This window comes from Dromiciops gliroides, chromosome 1 (assembly GCF_019393635.1).
Source record: "Dromiciops gliroides isolate mDroGli1 chromosome 1, mDroGli1.pri, whole genome shotgun sequence".
NCBI lineage: Eukaryota > Metazoa > Chordata > Mammalia > Microbiotheria > Microbiotheriidae > Dromiciops > Dromiciops gliroides.
In genome coordinates, this window is record NC_057861.1 from 417013154 (window position 1) to 417034303 (window position 21150).

The window sequence follows — 21150 nt, forward strand, 5'->3', positions numbered from 1 at the left end:
GAAAGTGCAATGTTCAGGAGGAGAATCACATGGATCACATTTGAGAAATCATAGTCCTTTCAATGATTCTAAACTGTTCCCTGCTGCAAAAAGTCCAATCTTCATACTCTTCTTATAGATTTTATGTGAAGGTAGTCCATGGAATGTCCATGATGAATGAATTAAAAAATCATTTGGTAGGCACTTGATATGCACAAAGCACTGTGCTAAGAGATGCTGTTCCCAGCACTCTTGGGTACAACAGGGTCTTGGGCTACCTCTACTGGGGTCTGAAAGGAAGTCCTGGCAGTGGTTTGGACCATCTGGCACATGACACTTGTATATCAATAGGAAATCTGTTTAACTACTTACAGTTGAACCAAAGAGAAATAGAATGATGCATAGTGGTTATAAATACAATTAATACATTACCAGTGATGGCTTGCAAATAAGGAATAACATAAAAAGAAACTCTTAAGGACATGTATGACTGAAAAAGGAAATGGGCCTGTCACATGATAAGAATGGGATATAATAGATGGATTGTCCAAGTGCTGCACTGGTATGCATGGAATTTGAAAAGATTCATAGGAAGCACTCCAGTGTTGAGTAGATCTTCTATAGAGGATTTGGAGAAAGGCATGGACAAGCATCTCACAGGATGAAAGAGTGTAGATGGACCACAATTTTAGGAATGGAGGGGGTACATACATCAATAAAATCACAGATCCACCAAAGTACTTTATATCTTAATTTGTTTCCAATTTGCACTTGTAATATTTTCGTTTTCACTCCATAAGGAAGGATACCAGACTATAAAATTCTTACAGAACTGAGTGAAATGTTCCTGAGATTGGGAAAAGACTCCAATTATAAATAACAATAGACTGAAGAAAGCTATGGACATCAAGCACTTACTAAACATGTACTTCAGTATGCTTATCACTATTGTGGGTACTACCTATGTAAAAGAAAGATAAGTCACAGAGATCATCATCAGGAGGTTATAATCTAATATAAAAAACCAGGCTCTATGTCTCTAATAAACCTCTTGGAAAACTCTAATACTCCAACTGAGCTGTTTTCTCATCAAACATCCATATTCTCTCCCGATGTCTTCACAGATTTCTTTCAAACACAAGCTCCTTTTATGTATGCAATTCTTTAAGTTTAAACAAGCTGATTGAAAGCTTAACCTAACAGATCAGTTTTATCTGCCACAACAAAAAAACATTAAAGATGACTAGTTACAGATCATGCAGTCAATTTAGCTTCCTAAACTTTGATTTCCCTCCTGTAAGACATAGTACAACCTATCCACTTCTGCTCATCTTCTAAGACTGTCGGATGTGGCATTCCATAAATTCGCCACAGGGGGTCCGCTGAATATGCTAAGGGCCTTCTTCCATTTTGCATGTCATGAATATCAAAGGAATACACAAATTGTTCTTCAGTTAATTATCATTCACTCTCACTATGTGAGTGATTCAATTATTTTCCAGTCATACAATAATCGTGCAATATTCTTTATACAATTTTATACAACTTTTCCCATAAGATATTTCATTTCTAATGTGGGACAATCTGCTTCCACCTTTTGTGGACCTTCCCATTTTCAGTGGGGTAGCTTCTGATTTCAATTCTTCAGAGATTAGAATAGTCTACTCCTTAAAGCTATATAATCATCACTAGAAAACTCTAAAATATCTTTAAAGTAATGCATTTCTAATAAAGGCTGCAAATATCTAACAAGCATTACAAAAGTTTGATAGAAAAAATTGAGTAGTCAAGAAACAAAACGTGCTGGTAACTCATTTCCTATATTTGACTGCACATAAAAATACTAATCTCAAGTGAAAATGCCTAGTCTGATCTCTAAACTATTCAAAGATTAAATGATAGACTATCACTTTCAAGATACTTATCAGCTGCATCTAATTCCAAAGGAATGTAGCCACAGGTGTTTCCTTACTTTAAGGGAAGCGACAAAGAATTCCCAAAGTAGTGAATAAATACAGAGAATCAATTAGACCAAAACATAACTTTCTAATACCAACTGAAAAGCAAGTAAAATGATACCAAAGCGGGGGCAGCTAAGTGGTGCAGTGGATAAAGTACCAGCCCTGGATTCAGGAGGACCTGAGTTCAAATCCAGGCAGACACTTGACACTTACTAGCTGTGTGACCCTGGACAAGTCACTTAACCCTCATTGCCCTGCCCCCCCTCCAAAAAAAGATACCAAAGCAGATAGCAATTTAAAAGTAAAAATTATCAAACTCTCACTTGAGAACCAAACAATCAAAACACCAGTCATGAGAGATCACTCTCTATTCAGAATAAAAACTGATTCTTTTGAAGACTGGGTCTCACTATTTCACCCAAGCTGGAAGTACACCGACTGTTCATGGACATAATCCCAATACTGACTAGCACAGAAGCCCTTTTAACCCACTGTTTTTCCAATATGAGGTACTTCACCCCTCCTTCAGCAGACCAATTATCCTCTGCTCCCAGACTTAGCTTAGACACCCAATCAGTTTTATCCTTACAACAGCACAGAACTCTCAAACTCCATCAACTACCCAGTCTCAAATTCCGTAGCAGCAGGGAATGCACCACTACAGCAGGTGTATATCACCAAACCTTGTCATAATTATTTTTTAAAATACTTGCCTACGTGGATTTTCCCCCAAACACAAGCACTTTTTAATGTGTGCGACTCTGTAGACAAAAGGTCAACCATTTAACAGAAAGTTTATCCTAACATATTAACTTTATTGGTCTTGAGATAATATAAACATCATAGACACCTAGTCCTACCCAAATAATAGGTTCTGTGGTCAACTAAACTTCTGAAATTTGAATGTCAAAGGTGACCTAGAAATGAACTGGTATTTCAGACATGCCCCCAATAAATCAAGTTAATATAAATATCACCTGGTCACCAGAAACACAACAAATATAAAGAAAAATATTTCCAAAAAGGCATTTTATTTTAAATCAATGATAAATCAAAAGTGCCAACCTAAATCAAAGAATCAAAGGACCATAAGTCATCATAAACTTTTAAGTAGAAAAAAAGGCAATAGAATCTCAATTTTTTTTTCAACCCTGATATATTTAGCATTCTTATCAGTGCCTAAGTCAAACTAGGCCACCTTCCTCTGATTATTTTTGTGGTGTCCAGTGACAAAGCAGCTTTATATAAAGAACTTCAAATGTGGAAACTCTCTCTATAGATGCAGATCAGCAACTAGTCTGTAACTTTAAGTCTTACAAAGCTGTCTGGGGCACTTAAAGGTTAAGTGCCTTGCCCATAGTCATATAACTAGTATATATCCAAAAAAAGGATATAAACTCAAGTATTCCTCAATCTATACATTATGCCAAACTCTGTGTATCTACATATATATAACATAAGTACACATATATGCACACATCTATAGATGTGCACATTCACATAACATACATAAACAAAATTATATATTTACTATATACTTGTTTATCATATTGTTTCTTCTCTAAACATATCAGCCAGACACCTGCTACTCAAGAATTACACATTGTCCATTACTTGTGAAATTCTGAAATTCTAGATGACTATTCTCAAATTATCAGCACTTCAAAAAGCCACTTCCACAGTGGTGAGATTCACTGCATCAATTCCAAAGGCAATAACAACTCAAAGGAAGCTCTTAGTGCATTTAGCAATTAGTCATAATGAAAAAGAGTGGTTTCATCAAGGTAGAAAAGATCAAAGCAGCTCAGAGAGAACCAAGTTCCAAAATAGTTGTTTCACTTAGGAAAGAAGCTCACAAAGGCAGAGGCAGAGCTAACTTCAGAGCACAGAATGAGGCCCCAGATGGAAAAGAGACTTCCCCAGGAAATGTAAGGAGGATGCCACTTGGTAAAATTTTGATCTAGTTCCCGAATTTAAATCAATACCACTTGAAAAGGTTGAATGAAACAAGGACATGTCATCTGAAGTCCCCAAACATTATGACCATGAGTTGAAAAAAAAAAAAAATGAACACAGAATCATTAATAAATGTACTGTGTGAAATGATAAACTACTGCAGAAGCGGGATGAATACATCAAATTATAGAGTATGTGCTCCCTAACAGTATCTGCATGATTAATAACATATTGATTGCAAAGCAATCAAGATATCTTTTTTTTTCCAGGTCAATAAAACTTGAGTTCAAAACCAGCCTCAGAAATTTACTAGATATGTGACTCTGGACAGGTCACTTAAACTTGGTCTGATTCAGTTTCCTCATCTGTAAAAATTAGAAAAGAATAATGCCTGCCTCCAATGGTTTGCTGTGAACTTCAAATGAGATTTTTGTAAATCATTCTGTAAACTTTAAAACACTATTGTTACTATTATCATTACACCAGAATGTGTTTTACATTATACCTCTATTTTGTAACTTCCCGTTTTCTCTGCAAGATCTTCAGGCGCACGCGTGCGCGTGCGCGCACAAGGTTGCACCTAAGGATCCCTTTGCCACCTTCTCCTTAATCACACAGACCACAAAGTGAAAAGAATGAGAATCAGAAGTCATTAGACTCAGGGCTAAGGAGAATTAAAGAGCCTGTTCAAATGCTATCACATCAGCTTCTCAAATTCCTGACTAAACAACTGGTATCAAATTCCTGACTAAACAACTAATATCAAACTGATCAAAGAGAAGAAACAGAACGCCAATTTGACAGTAACCAAGAGTCATAGGGAAGTAAATGAATGTACTCTCAAGCAGTAACACTAATATCAATCCAAAGGATTAGTGACATTGCACAATTCTTTCTATGAAGTTATTCCTGGGGAGGAGGAAGGTGGAGAGTGAGGAGTCATTTTTAAAGCATGTGTTGCCCAGCTAGCAGAACAAGCTGGGACATGCATTGCAGATAAATAAATACAGCTGTTCCGGGCTGTCACTTGAGGCTCAAGAGCCACAGAATCTCATTCCAGTCACTATGACCTCGCCATAAGAATTACTCAATATTGGGAGCAAATCACTCCTACCAATTGAAATTTTTCTATCATTACTGATCAAAACTCCCAGACTTTCTACTCTCAGTGAGAAACTAAAAAACTTTTCTCAAAACGTGCCTCAGGCCTACATGCTACATTTTCAGACAGGTAGGGAAATGGTAATTTGAGGAAGTCAATCAACAAGCATTTATTAAGCCTTTGCTCTGTTCCAGGCGCATTGGGAATACAAAGAAAATTCCATCCTTCCCCCACAAAAAACAGTCTCTATTCTATATTGCAACAGTAAAGTATCCCAAATTATAAAATTCCCAATTTCTTATATAATTCAATTTACATTCCAGATACACAATATGTCTTAATTGGTAGTAATTAACAGTGATAAAGAAAGATTATGTTGAGCTTGATTCAAAAAGCAAAAGTTTCTATGAGATAATCAGAAAACAAGCCTCATAACAAATTTGTGCCACACAGAAACTAAGAAATGTGATAACATGCTTCACTCACTGGCATAGAAAATGTGCGCATGCCTTTTTGATATACAAAATAAGATGTGGCCACAGAAAACAACTCCTTCAGAATGCAATCCTGACCCAAGATGCAATATTTTCTTATTAACACTATAAGTTCCTGTTATTCAGCTTAAGCTGGGCCCTCCTTAGAAAAAAAGCCTTCCTTTTATGCCCTCTTAGATGATTCCCTGAGGGCAGCTAGGTGGCGGCATGGTGTATACAGTGCTGGGCCTGGAGTCAGGAAGACTCATCTCCCTGAGTTTAAATATGACCTCAGACACTTACTTAATATGTGATCCTGGGTAAGTCACGTCATCCTGCTTGCCTCAGTTTCCTCATCTGTAAAATGAGCTGGAGAAAGAAGTGGCAAAACACTCCAGTATCTTTGCCAAGAAAACCAACCACAAACAGGATCACAAAGTCAGACAAAACTGAAATAACTGAACAACAGCACAGTGATTCCCTTATTTTAGTCCCACTAAAGCTATCCCAAATCTTTTCTTCTTTTCTCAAGTATTTTGCACTTTACCCTCTCAGCTGAAGAATTTATTTCTTATTTTACTGGAAAAATTGAAGCTATCACCTTGAACTCCTTCTCCCCTTCTCATCTCAAACCCCTCAACATCACTTCCCATTTTCTCCTCCCTTCTCTCGGTTTATAATAATGATATAGTTATTTTCCTTGCCAAGGCCAGTCCAACTAAATTGGTACTAGAGCCCATCCTTTTCTATCTTCTCTAAAAGACTGCCCTACTCTCACCTCCTATCTCAAGTTTTCTAACTTCTCCCTCCTATCTACTGGTTCCTTCCCTAATCCCATCAAGCATGCCCAAGTCTCCCTCATCATTTAAAAAAAACAACCAAAAACCTTCCAAAACTTCCGATGCCAAGATGGTGGGGTAAGGAAGGAACCCTCTGAAGCTCTACCAAATTTCCCCTCCAAACCAATAGAACACTGCCTCTGAATCATTCCAGGATCAGGGAAGTGGCTTACAAACCTGGTAAAAAAAGGTCTGTCTTATCTGGGTGGCAGGGAAGTGAGGTCCAAGAGAAGCAGCAGCAGCAGCTTCCAGGCTTACAGCAGGGAGCCTGAAGCAGGGCCCTAAACCTGGGGCAATCCACCTGTGAGGCCTGCAAACCAGCAGCCCCCTAGGCAAGTGAGCAGTGTGGGCAGCATAGCAGGGACCCTCAACAGGCACCCCACACATAGCACAGACCAGTAGTAAAGCCCTACCCAAGACTGGTCAACAGCAAGTTCCTACCCCTGGGGCCTACCAGCAGAGAGACTTTTTCCAAAGCAAATAAGCAGCAAGGGGCCCCAGCCCTCCAGCAGATCTGCAACAAAATTACCCGTCCAGGGCCTGCTAACAGAGAGGCCCTGCTTATAGGGCAATCCAGCAGCAGGGCACCACCCCTGGGGCAAACCAGCCACAAGATCCCTCCTCCAGGGCCAGCCACCAGAAAGACTGTTAACTTTAGCAACCCAGCAGTAGGACATCACCCCTGGAAAAGGCTAGCCCACACCCATGGGAGGCCAAAAGAGAGGACCAACCCCCTAAAACCAGTGAGAAGGGAAGCTTACTCTACAGAGAAAGCCAGTGGCTAAGCCCTGAAGCCCAGTGAAAGCCACCAGTAAGACCCAGAGCCTCAGCACAAAAACTTGTGACATTGCAGGGACAGAGCCCAACTCTCTCATAAAAACACCAAGTCACAAAAAAAGGCATAAAAATAAGCAAAAAAAAAAAACTTTACTATTTAAAGTTATTACAGTGATAGGGAAGATCAAGGCATCAACTTAGAGGAGGAGGACAATAGTAACAAGATAGCTACAGGTGAAGCGTCCCCCCCAGCCCCCCCCCCAAAAAAAAAGTAAATTGGTCTCAGGCCCAAAAAGAATTCCTGGAAGAGCATAAAAAGTATTTTAAAAAGAAAATTAGAGAAGTAAAAGAACAATTGGGAAAGTAAATGAGAATAAAGAAAGAGAACCATGAAAAATGAGTCAATAGCATGGGAACAGATAGACAAAAATTTACTGAGGAAAATAACTCCCTGAAAAACAGAATTAACCAAATGGAAAAAAATACAAAAGGTCACAGAAGACAGTAATTCTTTAAAAATTAGAATTGAACAAGTGGAAACTAATAACTCTATAAGACATCAAGATATGACAAAACAAAATCAAAAAAGTAAAAAAAAAGAAGAAAATGTGAAATTTCTCATTGGAAAAACAACTGACCTAGAAAACAGATCCAAGAGAGATAATATAATAATTACTAGGGGGCAGCTAGATGACGCAGTGGATAAAGCACTGGCCCTGGATTCAGGAGGACCTGAGTTCAAATCCAAGCTCAGCCACTTGACACTTACTAGCTATGTGACCCTGGGAAAGTCACTTAACCCTCATCACCCCACCAAAAAAAAAAAAAAAAAAACAATAAAGTTCTCCTTCTAAAAAAAAAAACCAGGGGCAGCTAGGTGGCGCAGTGGGTAGAGCACTGGCCCTGGATTCAGGAGTACCTGAGTTCAAATCCGGCCTCAGACACTTAACACTTACTAGCTGTGTGACCTTGGACAAGTCACTTAACCCCAATTGCTTCACTAAAAAACAAAAAAAAACAAAAACCAGTCTCAGACACTTGACACTTAATAGATGTGTGACCTTGGGCAAGTCACTTAATCCTCACTGCCCAGCAAAAAAAAAAAAAAAAGGATTACTAGACTACCTGAAAGCCATGATCAAAAACAAAAGCCATGACAATATCTCTCATGAAATTATCAAAGAAAACTCCCTTGATATATTAGAACCAGAGGGCAAAATAGAAATTGAAAGAATCCACCAATCACCACCTGAAAACTCCCAGGAACATCATTGCCAAATTTTGAAGCTCACAGATAAAGGAGAAAGTATTGTAAGCAGACAAAAAGAAATGATTCAAATATCGTGGAACTTCGAGTCAGAATTACAGAGGATTTGGAAGCTTCCATATTAAAGAAACACAGGGGGGCAGCTAGATGGCGCAGTGGTAAAGCACCGGCCCTGGATTCAGGAGTACCTGAGTTCAAATCCGGCCTCAGACACTTGACACTTACTAGCTGTGTGACCCTGGGCAAGTCACTTAACCCTCATTGCCCTGCAAAAAAAAACAAAAAAAAAACAAAGAAACACAGGGCTTGAAATATAATATACCAGAAGGCAAAGAAGTTAGGTCTATAATCAAGAATCACCTACCTAGCAAAATTGAATATAATCTTTCAGGAGGAAAAAAATGGACATTTAATAAAATAGAAGACTTTCAAGCATTTCTGATTAAAAGGCCAAAGTTGAATAAAAAATTTGGCCTCCAAATATAAAATTCAAGGAAACATAAAAAGGTAAAAAAAGAAACAAGAAAAAAATATAAGAAATTCAATAAAGTTAAACTGTTTATATTTCTATATGACAAGATAATATTTGTAAGTTTTAACAACTTTATTAGAAGAGTAATTAGAAGGAGTATATGTAGACAAAGGATGTGGTTCTAAGGTGACATTAATAGGATGACACCACAAAAAACAAAATAATGGGATAAGAAAGAAATTGCATGGAAGAAGTAGGGGTAAATTGTCCCACAAAAAAGAGACATGAAAGAACTATTATAATGGAGGGGAAGATGGCAGAGGGGAATTAAACCTTATTCTCATCAAAGTTGGCTCAGAGATGGAATAACATACACACTCAAGTAGACATAGAATTCTATCTTGGGGGCAGCTAGGTGGTACAATGGATAGAGCACCAGCCCTGGATTCAGGAGGACCTGAGTTCAAATGCGGCCTCAGACACTTGACATTTACTGGCTGTGTGACCCTGGGCAAGTCAAGTCACTTAACCCCAATTGCCTCACCAAAAAAAAAAAAAACCAAAACTCTATCTTACCCTATAAGGAAGTCAAAAAGGTACAAGGATAATAGAAGGAGAAGAGGGGACTAATACAAGGGAAGGGATATTGGAGAAGGCAGTGATCAGAAATAAAACACTTGAGAGGAAGGAAAGGGTGAGGGACAATAGTGGAGGGGGGTATAAACAGGCAAAAAATAACATGGAGGGAAATAAACAGCTGGTTGTTATAACTATAAATGTCAAAGGGATGAACTCACCCATTAAACAGAAGCAGATAGTAGAATGGATTAAAAACCAAAATCCTACAATATGTTGTTTACAAGAAACATAGTTGAAGTAGAGAGATACACACAGGGTACATGTAAGGGGCTGGAACAGAATCTATTATACTTCAGCTGAAGCAAAGAAAGGAGCTCCCAGGTTAAAAAAAAAATTGCAAACAAAAAGAAAAAAACTGAAGTACAAAGGAACACAGTCAGAATCATATAAGATTTAGCAGTTACCACAATAAAAGAACAGAGAGCTTAGAATATTGATATTCCTGTAGCCAAAGGATCTAGTCTTAAAACCAAGAAAAACCTACCTAGGAAAACTGAGTATAATCCTATAGGGGAGAAATGAACCTTTAATGAAATAAAAAATTTCAAGCACTCCTAATGAAAAGATCAGAGCTAAGTAGAAAATCTGACACACAAATTACAAAAATAAAGAAAAGGATAAAATGGTAAAAATGAATGAAAAAATCACAAGAGACTAAACAAGTTTAAACTACTTGCATTCCTATCTCGGGAAATGATACATGAAGTCCTTCAGAACTCTAAGATCACCAGGGATCACAGAAGGAAACTAGTTAAAGAGAGAACCTAAGAATGACTATTATGTTTTTGAAGATCTGAAAAGACAAATAGGAAGGGAAGAAAAGAGGAACACATTAAAAGATGGGGGGAGGGAAAGGAAATTGGAGAAATCTCATTTGAATAGGGTACACAAAGAAGACTTTATACAACAAGAAAGGGATTGAGGGTGGGGTAGAAGCAGGTTACAATAGAACCTTACTCTGAACTGGGTTAAAGGAAGGAAGAATATACATACACACTCAGCTGGATACAGAAACATACCTTACCAAACAGGTAGGAAATAGGAAGGAAAGGGGTTAAAGAAAAAGAGTAAAGAAGGAAGGCTGTTGTTGCTGTTGTCCTTCATTCTCTTAGAGGACCATGACATTGCAGTGATGTCATGACTTCCAGTGAACTGGATTTAATTGAGGGAGGGATGTGCAAAGTCACCAGCTTCACTCCTTCAGAGGCATCTGGGTCCAGTGGCAAGATATATATCAGGATGACTGGAGATGGCCCCAGATGTTTAAGGCAATTGGGGTTAACTGACTTGCCCAGGGTCACACAGCTAGTAGGTGTCTAAGGTGAGATTTGAACTCAGGTCCTCCCAACTTCAGGGGCAATGCTCTATCCACTGTGCCACCTAGCTGCCCCAAAGAAGGAAGATCAGAAGCAAAACAGACTCTTAAAGAAGGATCAGGAAAAAAAAAAGAAGGAAAAGACTATAGAACAGGATGGAGAGAAATCAAGAATTAGCTATCATAGCTGTGAATGCTTGTGGTGCTGCGAACTAGTACAGCTGTTCTGAAAAATAATTTGGAATTATGCTATAAAAGTCACTAAACTATTGAAACCCTGAAAGCCAGTAATATTAGTACCATAACCCCAAGGAGGTCAGATACAGAAGGAAAAATTCCCTTTTAAATAAAAATATTTATAACAACAATTTTTTGGCATACAGGAAACAAAATGAGTGTCTACTAGACAATGGTAAACAAATTTTGGCATATAAATATAATGGAATACCATTATGCTATAAGAAATGACAAATATGAAAAAATTGGGAAAAACATGATCTGTATGACATTACACAGAAATAAAGAGAACCAAGAAAATAAGAAACACAATGACCACAAAAACAGAACTCAGATATGTGTAATAATGAATCTTTACTACAAAGAACAGATGATAAATATATATGTACTTCCCTCCTTATGGAAGAAATGTGTTATTGCCACTGTGTAAGAATGAGGCAAAAGTCATCAGACATGGTTGATATGTCAGTGTGTACTTCTTTGTTACAAGGGTTCAGTTTGGGAGTGATGGGATTGAGAAATGTCAACAATATTTAAAAGCAAGAAAATATTTTTAAATTACCTCTAATTTTTAAAAAGAAAAATTAAGTGTAAACTTAAATAACCCTTTGTGTATTAAGGCATCCATTATGTTCTCTTGAAAAGAGTTTGGGCAGCTAAGTGGCACAGTGGATAGAGCACCAGCCCTGGATTCAGGAGTACCTGAGTTCAAATCCGGCCTCAGACCCTTGACACTTACTAGCTGTGTGACCCTGGGCAAGTCACTTAACCCCCATTGACCTGCCAAAAAAAAAAAAGAAGAAGAGTTTGCCTGAGGTACCACCTCACACCTATCAGATTGGCTAATATGACAAAAAAGGAAAATAATAAATGTTGGAGAAGCTATGGAAAAATTGGGACACTAATACATTGTTAGTGAACTCTACTAACTGACCCAACCTTTCTGGAGAGCAATTTGGAACTACGCCCAAAGGGCTATAAAACTGCATATACCCTTTGACCCAGCAATACCACTTTAGGTCTATACTCCAAAGAGGTCATAAAAAAGGGAAAAGGACCTACGTGTACAAAAATATTTATGGCTGCTCTTTTTTGGTGGCAAAGAATTAGAAATTGAGGGGATGCCCATCAATTGGGGAATGGCTGAACAAGTTGTGGTATATGAATGTAATGGAATATTATTGTGCTCTAAGAAATGATAAGCAGGTGAATTCCAGAAAAACCTGGAAAGACTTACATGAATTGATGCCGAGTGAAATGAGCAGAACCAGGAAAACACTGTACACAGTATCAACAACATTGTGTGTTGATCAGCTGTTATAGACTTAACTCTTCTCAGCAATATAATGATCCAAGATAATTCCAAAGGACTCTTGATAGAAAACGCTCTCCACATCCAGAAAAAAGAATTGTGGAATCTGAATACAGATTGAACCATACTATTTCTACTTTTTTTGGGTTTTTGTTTTCTTTTTTTGAGTCACAACATGACTAATGTAGAAGTATGTTTAATGTGACTGTACATATATAACCTATATCAGACTGCTGGCTGTCTTAGGGAGGGGGAAGCAAAGGAAGGGAGGGAGAAAAATTTGGAACTAAAAATCTTATAAAACCAAATGTTGAAAACTATCTCTACATGTAACCGGAAAATAATAAAATATTTTTATGATTACAAAAAACAAGAAGAGTTTATCACCTGAAAAAAATGACCAAATAAACTGAGGGGATGCCTATCAATTGGGGAATGGCTGAACAAGTTGTGGTATATGAATGTAAAGGAACACTACTATGCTATAAGAAGTGAGGAACAGGCAGATTTCAGAAAAACATGGAAAGACATATCCTAAGCAAAGCGAGCAGAACCAGGAGAACATTGTACACAGTAACAGCAACACTATGCAATGATCAACTATGATGGACTTAGCTCTTCTCAGCAATACAATGATCAAAGACAATTCGAAAAGACTCACAATGAAAAATGCTAATCACATCTAGAGGAAGAACTATGGAATCTGAATAGAGACCAAAGCATTCTATTTTCACTTTTTTTGTTATTTTTTGTTTTTTTCTTTCTTGTGGCTTTTCCCTTTTGTTCCAATTCTTCTTTTGCAACATGACTAATGGGGAAATTTGTTTAACAAGATTGTACTACTTGCTGTTCTGCTTGCTGTCTTAGGGAGGGGGATAAGGATGAGAGAAAAATTTGGAATTCAAAATCTTGTAAAAATGAATGTTAAAGGGGCAGCTAGGTGGTGCAATGGATAAAGCACCGGCCCTGGATTCAGGAGGACCTGAGTTCAAATCCGGCCTCAGACACTTAACACTTACTAGCTGTGTGACCCTGGGCAAGTCACTTAACCCCAATTGCCCCACCAAAAAAAAAAAAAAAGAATGCTAAAAACTTTTTACTTGGGGCAGCTAGATGGTGCAGTGGTTAAAGCACTGGCCCTGGATTCAGGAGTACCTGAGTTCAAATTCGGCCTCAGACACTTGACACTTACTAGCTGTGTGACCGTGGGCAAGTCACTTAACCCCCATTGCCTAAAACAAAACAAAACAAAACAAAAAAACCTTTTTACTTGTAATTGGGAAATAACATGCTATTAAGCAAAAAAATAATAATAAATCACCAAATGTAAGAAAAATTTTTAAAAAAGAAAAGAAAAATCCAAATAATTTCAATCTAATATGTTCCTGAATATAGAAACATTTTCATGGGTCAGAGCTTTTTATCACTGTTTATTATCAACCTAAAAAAGAATCAATTTCAAATAAAAAGATAATTGCATTTATTATATGTAATAATAGCTCAAATTTTTTAGTTTTTTTGCTAATGTCTCACCTATAGGAAGTATCTCCAAACTTCTTCTAATCATCTCATTCCACTCCCCCACCTCCCATAAACAGCCTGCCCCAATCAGGTTTAAGGACTTTTTTCCCCCTGGAGAATGGAGTGAGGATGAGGGACCAGATTTCTACTTTCATTAGGATAGGGAACTCATAGGTGAGAAAATTCCCTCTATTAGTGCAGATCAGCACCTTCTCTGCCACTTACATCTTTAGAAAGGTGCCTACAGCACTGAGATGTTAAGGCACTTGCCCAGGGCCACACAGTGAAGGTATGTCAGAGGCAGGACTTGACTCCAGCTCTTCTTGGTTTCAGAATAAGGTGCAAAGATACTAGAAAGAGCAGAGAGAACCAGCTTAAGAAAGGATGTAAAAGCCTATCAGAATTTTTATTTGATCCTGAGGTGACCAGGAGCTACTGAAGTTCACTGAATAAAGGAAGTGACATGGTCACTTGACAGCTGGGTAGAGGACAGAAAGCAGTGGAGAAGACTTGAAGTAGTGAGACCAACTAGCAATTGTTCAGGCATGAAGTGATGAGGGCCCAGACTAGGATGGGAGCAGCATCAGAGGAGAGAAGAGGACCTAGTGAAAAGATTCTACAGTGTCATTTAACTTGAGTACTTACAAATTTATGTAATACCTAGATTAAAATTCTGAGGAACCAATAGAGGCAAAATTCATTAAAAGAGCATATAAAAAACTTGAATAGAAATGAACAGTGACTAAAATAATGTTTTAATTGTTTTAATCATAAAGCCACAGGAACTTCTGAGAATTTGCATTTCAAATTGTGCTAATTTACTGCATTCTGTTATTGTGCAATAAAAAAGTCTTGTTAAGTAATTTAGAATTATTGAAATTTGAGTTATCAGAAACTGTGACCTCAAGTATAAAGAAAAAACAGTCATTTCAATACATACCAGTCACAGGGTTGAAGAGATCTAAAAGCCTGAAGGGAAGCATCCATCCCTGCAAAATCCCAAAATTTAACATCATAATCAAATCCTCCTGTTACCAAACGGGCACCTGAAGGATCCAGACCCAAGGCAGAAACCTAGAGGGAAGAGAAGTCACCAAAAAAATTAGAGAAAAGTCACTCATAGCCTCCCCTCATAAGTGTCTTATGTTCCTTAAAAAACAATAAAAGAGGGGCAGCTAGGTGGTGCAGTAGATAGAGCACTGGCCCTGGAGTCAGGAGTACCTGAGTTCAAATCCGGCCTCAGACACTTAACACTTACTAGCTGTGTGACCCTGGGCAAGTCACTTAACCCCAATTGCCTCAAAAAAAAATAAAAAATAAAAGAAAATTAATTTCTTTGTTCAACATATATTCAATTATTGCTAAAAAGTATTGTTTCATTCTTTGGATTTATATTCCCAACACCTAACATAGCACCTGGCAAATAACAGGCACTTGATAAACATTTGCTGACTGCTTTATGAATAGTCTACAATGGACAAGTGATATTAAGAGTGCTTAAAATAAGGTTTGCAAATTACAAATGACCACATGAAAATATGCTCAAAGTCACAAATAGAGAAATATAAATTAAAACATCACTGAAATGCCATCCCACCCCATGAAAATTGGCAAATATTTTTAAAAAGGTTCAACAGCAGAAATCAATACAGTTTAATCAGTAGAAATAACATTCCTCCTTTAAAAGTTTATATTGCTTCTGACTAATCCTTGCCTTAACCTACCCTTCCTCTTACTTCTCCTTTCTCCTCAGCCTTTTCTCTCTTACTTCTTCTGTACTCAACTGTGTGTTGTGTGTGTACATGTGTGTATTCTTTCTTTCAACCCGTTCAGATGAGAATGAGGTTGAAGTATCCTCTGCTCTCCCCAAAACCACTTCCTTGTTGCAGTCTTCTATTCACGCAATGTGAGATCTTTTTTCTCATTATTCCCCTCCCTTCCCTTTTCCCTCCCAGTAAATTACTCTTCCCTTCTTTTTCCATTCTTCTTTTAAGATCGTCAAAATGTAACAGAATCCTCCCAGGCCTTCTGTATAATTAAACTCTCTCTATGACTCCAGATAATGATAGAATTCTGAAGGGATACATGTATCATCTCCCCACATTGAAATGTAAACAATTTGTCCTTAGTTAGTTCCTCGAATTTTTGCTTATGTTTAACTTTTTATGCTTCTCTTGACCTTGACACCTGTGTTGGCTCATCCAATTTTCTACTCAGCTCTAGTCTTTTCATCAGAAATTCTTAGAAATTCTCAACTTCATGAAAGATAACATGTTTTTCCCCTGTACAGTTATACTCAGTTTTGCTAGGTGAGTTTTTCTTAGTGTAAGCCTAGTTCTTTTGTCTTTGGGAATATCATATCCCAAGCTCACCAATTCTTTATAGTAGTCGCTGCTAAAACATGTCTGATCCTTGTAGGGCAGCAGCTTCCTGATATAGCAGCCCTTGCCCTGACACAACTTTCTCCCCACACACACCCCCCCCCCACAACTTCCTATGACCCTGGCTTCTCTAAGTGGCTTTTCTTCCTCACCTCATGAAACCAAATTGGCCCCAAGAAAAAGCCCAAGCCATGTGGACTCCATTCCTCTCAGACTTGATGGGTGCCCAATAACATTCAAGTCACTATACACTAGACACGTTTCCAGATAGAGACAAGGGAAGGGGGCACATCAAAAGAAAATAAATACTACTGTATCCTTGCTGCATGTTTGCTATGTTAGAACAAAGTAAACTCCCTCATCGGTTAAACATTCAGTGCCTCCCAAATGCCTTATTTTGTCCCAACATCAAACCTAAACAAAATGCTGACTGCAGAGCCACACCTGCAGAACAGCCTAGCAGCAACAAGGGTCCCACTGAGACCATGCAACATAAATTTGTAGTGAACCCAATTGTATAATTTTCCCAACACTTACAGCAGAACACATGTAGAAGCTGAAAGCAACGAATGATGGGACTGATCCAAGACTGAGGCTTGGCTGAATGTGATAAACAATATGAAAAGGGAGCTAGAGAAACAAGAGAACTGAAGGGTCAAGGGACTGGGGGTCATGATGAGGACAACGAGGTAAGGGAAGGCAGAGGGAGAGGTGAAAAGCCAAAAGTTATGATTGGATAAGGGGATTTCAGCATTTTGCCACTAAGCTGGTATCCAAATAAAATGGTTCCGATACAGCACCTAATGAAGCTAGAGGTCTTACATTTCTTAGAAACATTAGCAAAGTTGATCCACTGCTAGTTTTTTTTTTTTGATGGACTCCTTTTCATTCCATGTACATATGCTCTCTAAATCATTTTGCTTAGCTAAGTTTCACATAAAGTCTTTTACAAATTTATTTTTCCTTCTACTACTTTTCACTGTTCACAGAGGAATATGTATTATCATACTGCTAAACAATATCCTTCAAATTAGCTGGTATTCTTGGCTTTCCACATCTCTTTACTTGGCAAAAAGATCAACTATATATTGATGACTTAGTTATTTTCAGCAATACAATGATCTGAGACAACCCTGAAGGACTTAAGAAAAACGCAATCCATCTACAGAAAAAGAACTGATGGCATCTGAATACAGATTGAAGCATAACTTTTTTTGTTAGTCCCTTTTTCTAAAGTTTTGTTTGTCTGTTTTCTTTCATAACCTAATGTGGAAATGTTTTACATGACTAAATATGTATAACTTTAAACATATATATATATTGACTGAGGAGGTTTCAGGGGGTTGTCTTCTTGTTGTGATGACTATTTTTCATCAACCAGAAATTTCAATAAAGAATAAACAATGTCGGCAGCTAGGTGGCGCAGTGGATAGAGCGCCGGCCCTGGATTTAGGAGGACCTGAGTTCAAATCCGACCTCAGACACTTAACACTTTCTAGCTCTGTGACCCTGGGCAAGTAACTTAACCCCAACTGCCTCACTTAAAAAAAAAAAAAGAATAAACAATGTCTATTTTACCCTATTTTTCAAATTTAAGATTTTATTATCTATGGAGCTGAAATTAATGAAAATGTCAGGTTGGAACCACTCTAACTAGTTAAAAAAGGTTAAAACTAATTAAGTTAAAGGAAGGATAAAGACATGAAGATGACACAGTTGATTAATCAGTAAGAATAATTGATTCTCACATCAGTACTCAGCTGTTTCCATGACAATATTTTTTGTGATGTTCTACATTCACTAGGTCTAAGATTTGCAATTCTGATCATGATGAGCATGAATGAGCATGGGGGGCAGCTAGATGGCACAGTAGATAGAACACTGGCCCTGGATTCAGGAGGACCTGAGTTCAAATCCAACCTCAGACACTTGACACTTACTAGCTGTGTGACCCTGGCAAGTCACTTAATTGCCTCACCAAAAAAAAAAAAAAAAAAGAATGAGCATGATCTAAAGATTAAGCCTTCTTAATTGCCTACAAGTCTACATCCTTTTGTCTTTATCTCAAACAAATTTCTACAAATATATCCTTCCTTGTGCCCATCTTCACTATGAAGTCAATCAATCAAGTATCTATTCAGTGTGTAGAACATGAGGACCATAGAGGAACTAATATTGGGGGGTGGGGGAAAGAGTCAAGTCAAGAAGCACTGAAGGACACAGTAAGTATCAGGACCCGGGCTAAGCCCTGGAGATACAAAGAAAGGCAAAAAAACAGTTGTTGCTTTCAAGGAAGAGACAAATAACTAAAGAAGATAACAAGTATACACATCAGCATAAACAGAACAATACAAACATATACAAAATGAGATGTGACAAGGTACTTTGGGGAGGGGATGGATGCTCTAGAGGCTAGATGTTTACTGAATCCTAAATCTCAAGGTATATACAAATGTATAGTGTCATGAGTGACAGAATTAATATTCATTCTTCTTCTTAAACACTAATTCTATAAAAGTATAGAATCAGTTATCTTTTAATATTAGTTAAAAGTCAAGAATATCGGAATATTTTCCTATTAAAAATAAAAATATTTTTTAGTTTCCAGTTTTGGTGTTTCATGTCACTGAATGCAAACTAGGCTTTGAAGTCAACAATAACAATGACAACAGCAAGTGTTAACTGTTTTCAAATAATAAGCAAGGATTGTTTCACAGAAAGGACAGAATCGCATGGAATAAAAAGAAACGTGTCTATCTTTAACTCCTTCAACATTTGTCATTTTTGCAACATCAATCATACAACTTGTCTTTAGTAAATTTTAAAATTGCTTTATCGTATTTCCACCTTTGAAAGAAAGGTCCCACCAGTATAACACTTACTGTTTTACTGCCATGCTGCAGAGTGATTTCATGAGAATCAGGAATTTTTTTGACAGGATTCTGAAATGAGAAAATTACATCATATGAGTTAATTTGAAGACCAGTAAGGAAACAAGGTATGATTTCTTTCAAACCAAACATGTCATTAAAAACAATAGTAAAAAAAAAAACAAGATAATAAAACAAAAACTTCAATGCCAAAGAATTTTTTTGCAATACCTTAATAGATTTGGAGAGTGATCTCCCCCACCTAGAAACAGAACTATACTTCATTGCCTCAGGCAGATGAGAACACATTATATACCTTTTAAAAATTCTCTAAATATATAATCACCTTCAACAACTCATTATTTGTGGAGAGCCTTCTCCTTATAATTAATTTAAACCATTCAATCTAGTCTAATGAATTGTTTTCCTATTTTTTATAAGAAAGCAAAAGAGATTGAGAATAATTTTCTTTTGTACGTAAAAATGTTGTGATTTGATAGTGCTATAGAAAAAGAAAGTAGTTTCAAAGGTAGAATAAAGGGGAAATGTATACACCTGTACTGGTAATCAACTTGCTGCAATTGCCCTTTTTCCCCCCCAATGAGCATTCCTCAAACCTAAATAACTCTGGCCCTCTTTGATTGACCAACAATAGGTCCCAGCCATTGTTTGGCCTCTTGACTGGGGCAACTGGGTAACCCGGCTCTGGAGGGGAGAGTTAAGATTGGTGACCTTGCACAGCCCTCCCTCACTTCAATCCAATTCAGTGCAAATCATGATATCACCCTAATGTTGTGGTCTTCTTAGAAAATGAAGGAACAACAATAACAGCCTACTGATGGCTCAGAATGAAACTAAATAGCAATTTTATCTCTTCTGGTCAGAAAACCCTAGGGTCTTCCTTCTCTTCCCTGCCCCCATCTCCTTTTTTGTTTTTTTTAAACTAGGTAAAAGAGGCCTTTCTTTGCCTCCTTTTTTACCTAGCTTTAATCACTGAATAGGCAGGCCTTAGCTTAAAAGGTCACTTGGTCTCCCTCAGCATCTGGGCCATCTCCAATTGTTCTGATCTATATCTTGCCACTGGACCCAGATAGCTCCTGAGGAGAGCATGAAGCTGGTGACTTTGCATATATCCCTTCCTCATTTAAATCCAATTCATTGCAAGTCATGACATCACCTCCCCAAACAAAATGTATATCTTGCCACTGGATCCAGATAGCTCTGGAGGAGAGCATGAGGCTGGTGACCTTGCACAGCCCTCCCTCACTTCAATCCAATTCACTACAAGTCATGACATCCCCTCCTGATGCCATGGTCCTCTTAGAGAATAAAGGACCACCACCACCAACAACAACAACACACTATTTTGTTATTAAACTGAGAAAGTGTCCTGTTTAGTATAAATCTGTTTTTCTTAATGCTTCACTCTGACAAATGCTAAATAATACAGACAGATCCATTCCCTCAACAGGCCAATTTTCATGAAGTATTGTTTTCTCTTTGAAATATACATCAAGAAATTTATTTCATGAAACTCAATATACAAACAAATCATCAAAAACTTTCATAACCTTAAAAACAAACCAGGTGGAGAACATGACTCTTTAAAAAGAAAGAGGCAATCACAGTCAGACTTTTTTTAGCAGATAAATTATTTTATTGTGAAGGAATCCAATAAAATAATCTTGGGCAATTTTATAATGAAAACAAATGCAACTCTGAAGAGATATTCAAATAGGAACACTGAGCATTTTAGGGAATTCTACCAGTGCAGGAACGTTCAATTCAAAGAATTACTTTTCATCCTGTTGACTTCACCATAACAAAAGTTTCTATCAAATCATGTCAGTGTGCTTCAACAAGTACTTCAAATTATTGAAAAAGACCAGTACAGGAGGCTTTACAAATATATTAAATATTACTATGTGTTATTTGGGTAATTCCAAGAACTGCAAACCACAGAGATGATTTCATAAGAGTACTTCATAATCAGAGAGGCAAAGATACTAAAAAATAAATTAAATATTTGCTTCTATTGTATTAACTAAG

The 21150-nt window shown here is 37.4% G+C and overlaps 1 protein-coding gene across 1 annotated transcript in view; it reads right to left on the reverse strand.

Moving 5' to 3' along the window:
* WDR70 (WD repeat domain 70) overlaps window positions 1-21150 on the reverse strand; it is a 326112-nt gene that overhangs the window by 254493 nt on the left and 50469 nt on the right. The window contains exons 6-7 of the mRNA XM_043979740.1: window positions 19114-19173; window positions 14791-14924 (exon numbers count right to left, since the gene is read on the reverse strand). Of these exons, the coding sequence (XP_043835675.1) occupies window positions 14791-14924; window positions 19114-19173 (194 nt within the window). The remainder of the gene's footprint in view (window positions 1-14790; window positions 14925-19113; window positions 19174-21150) is intronic.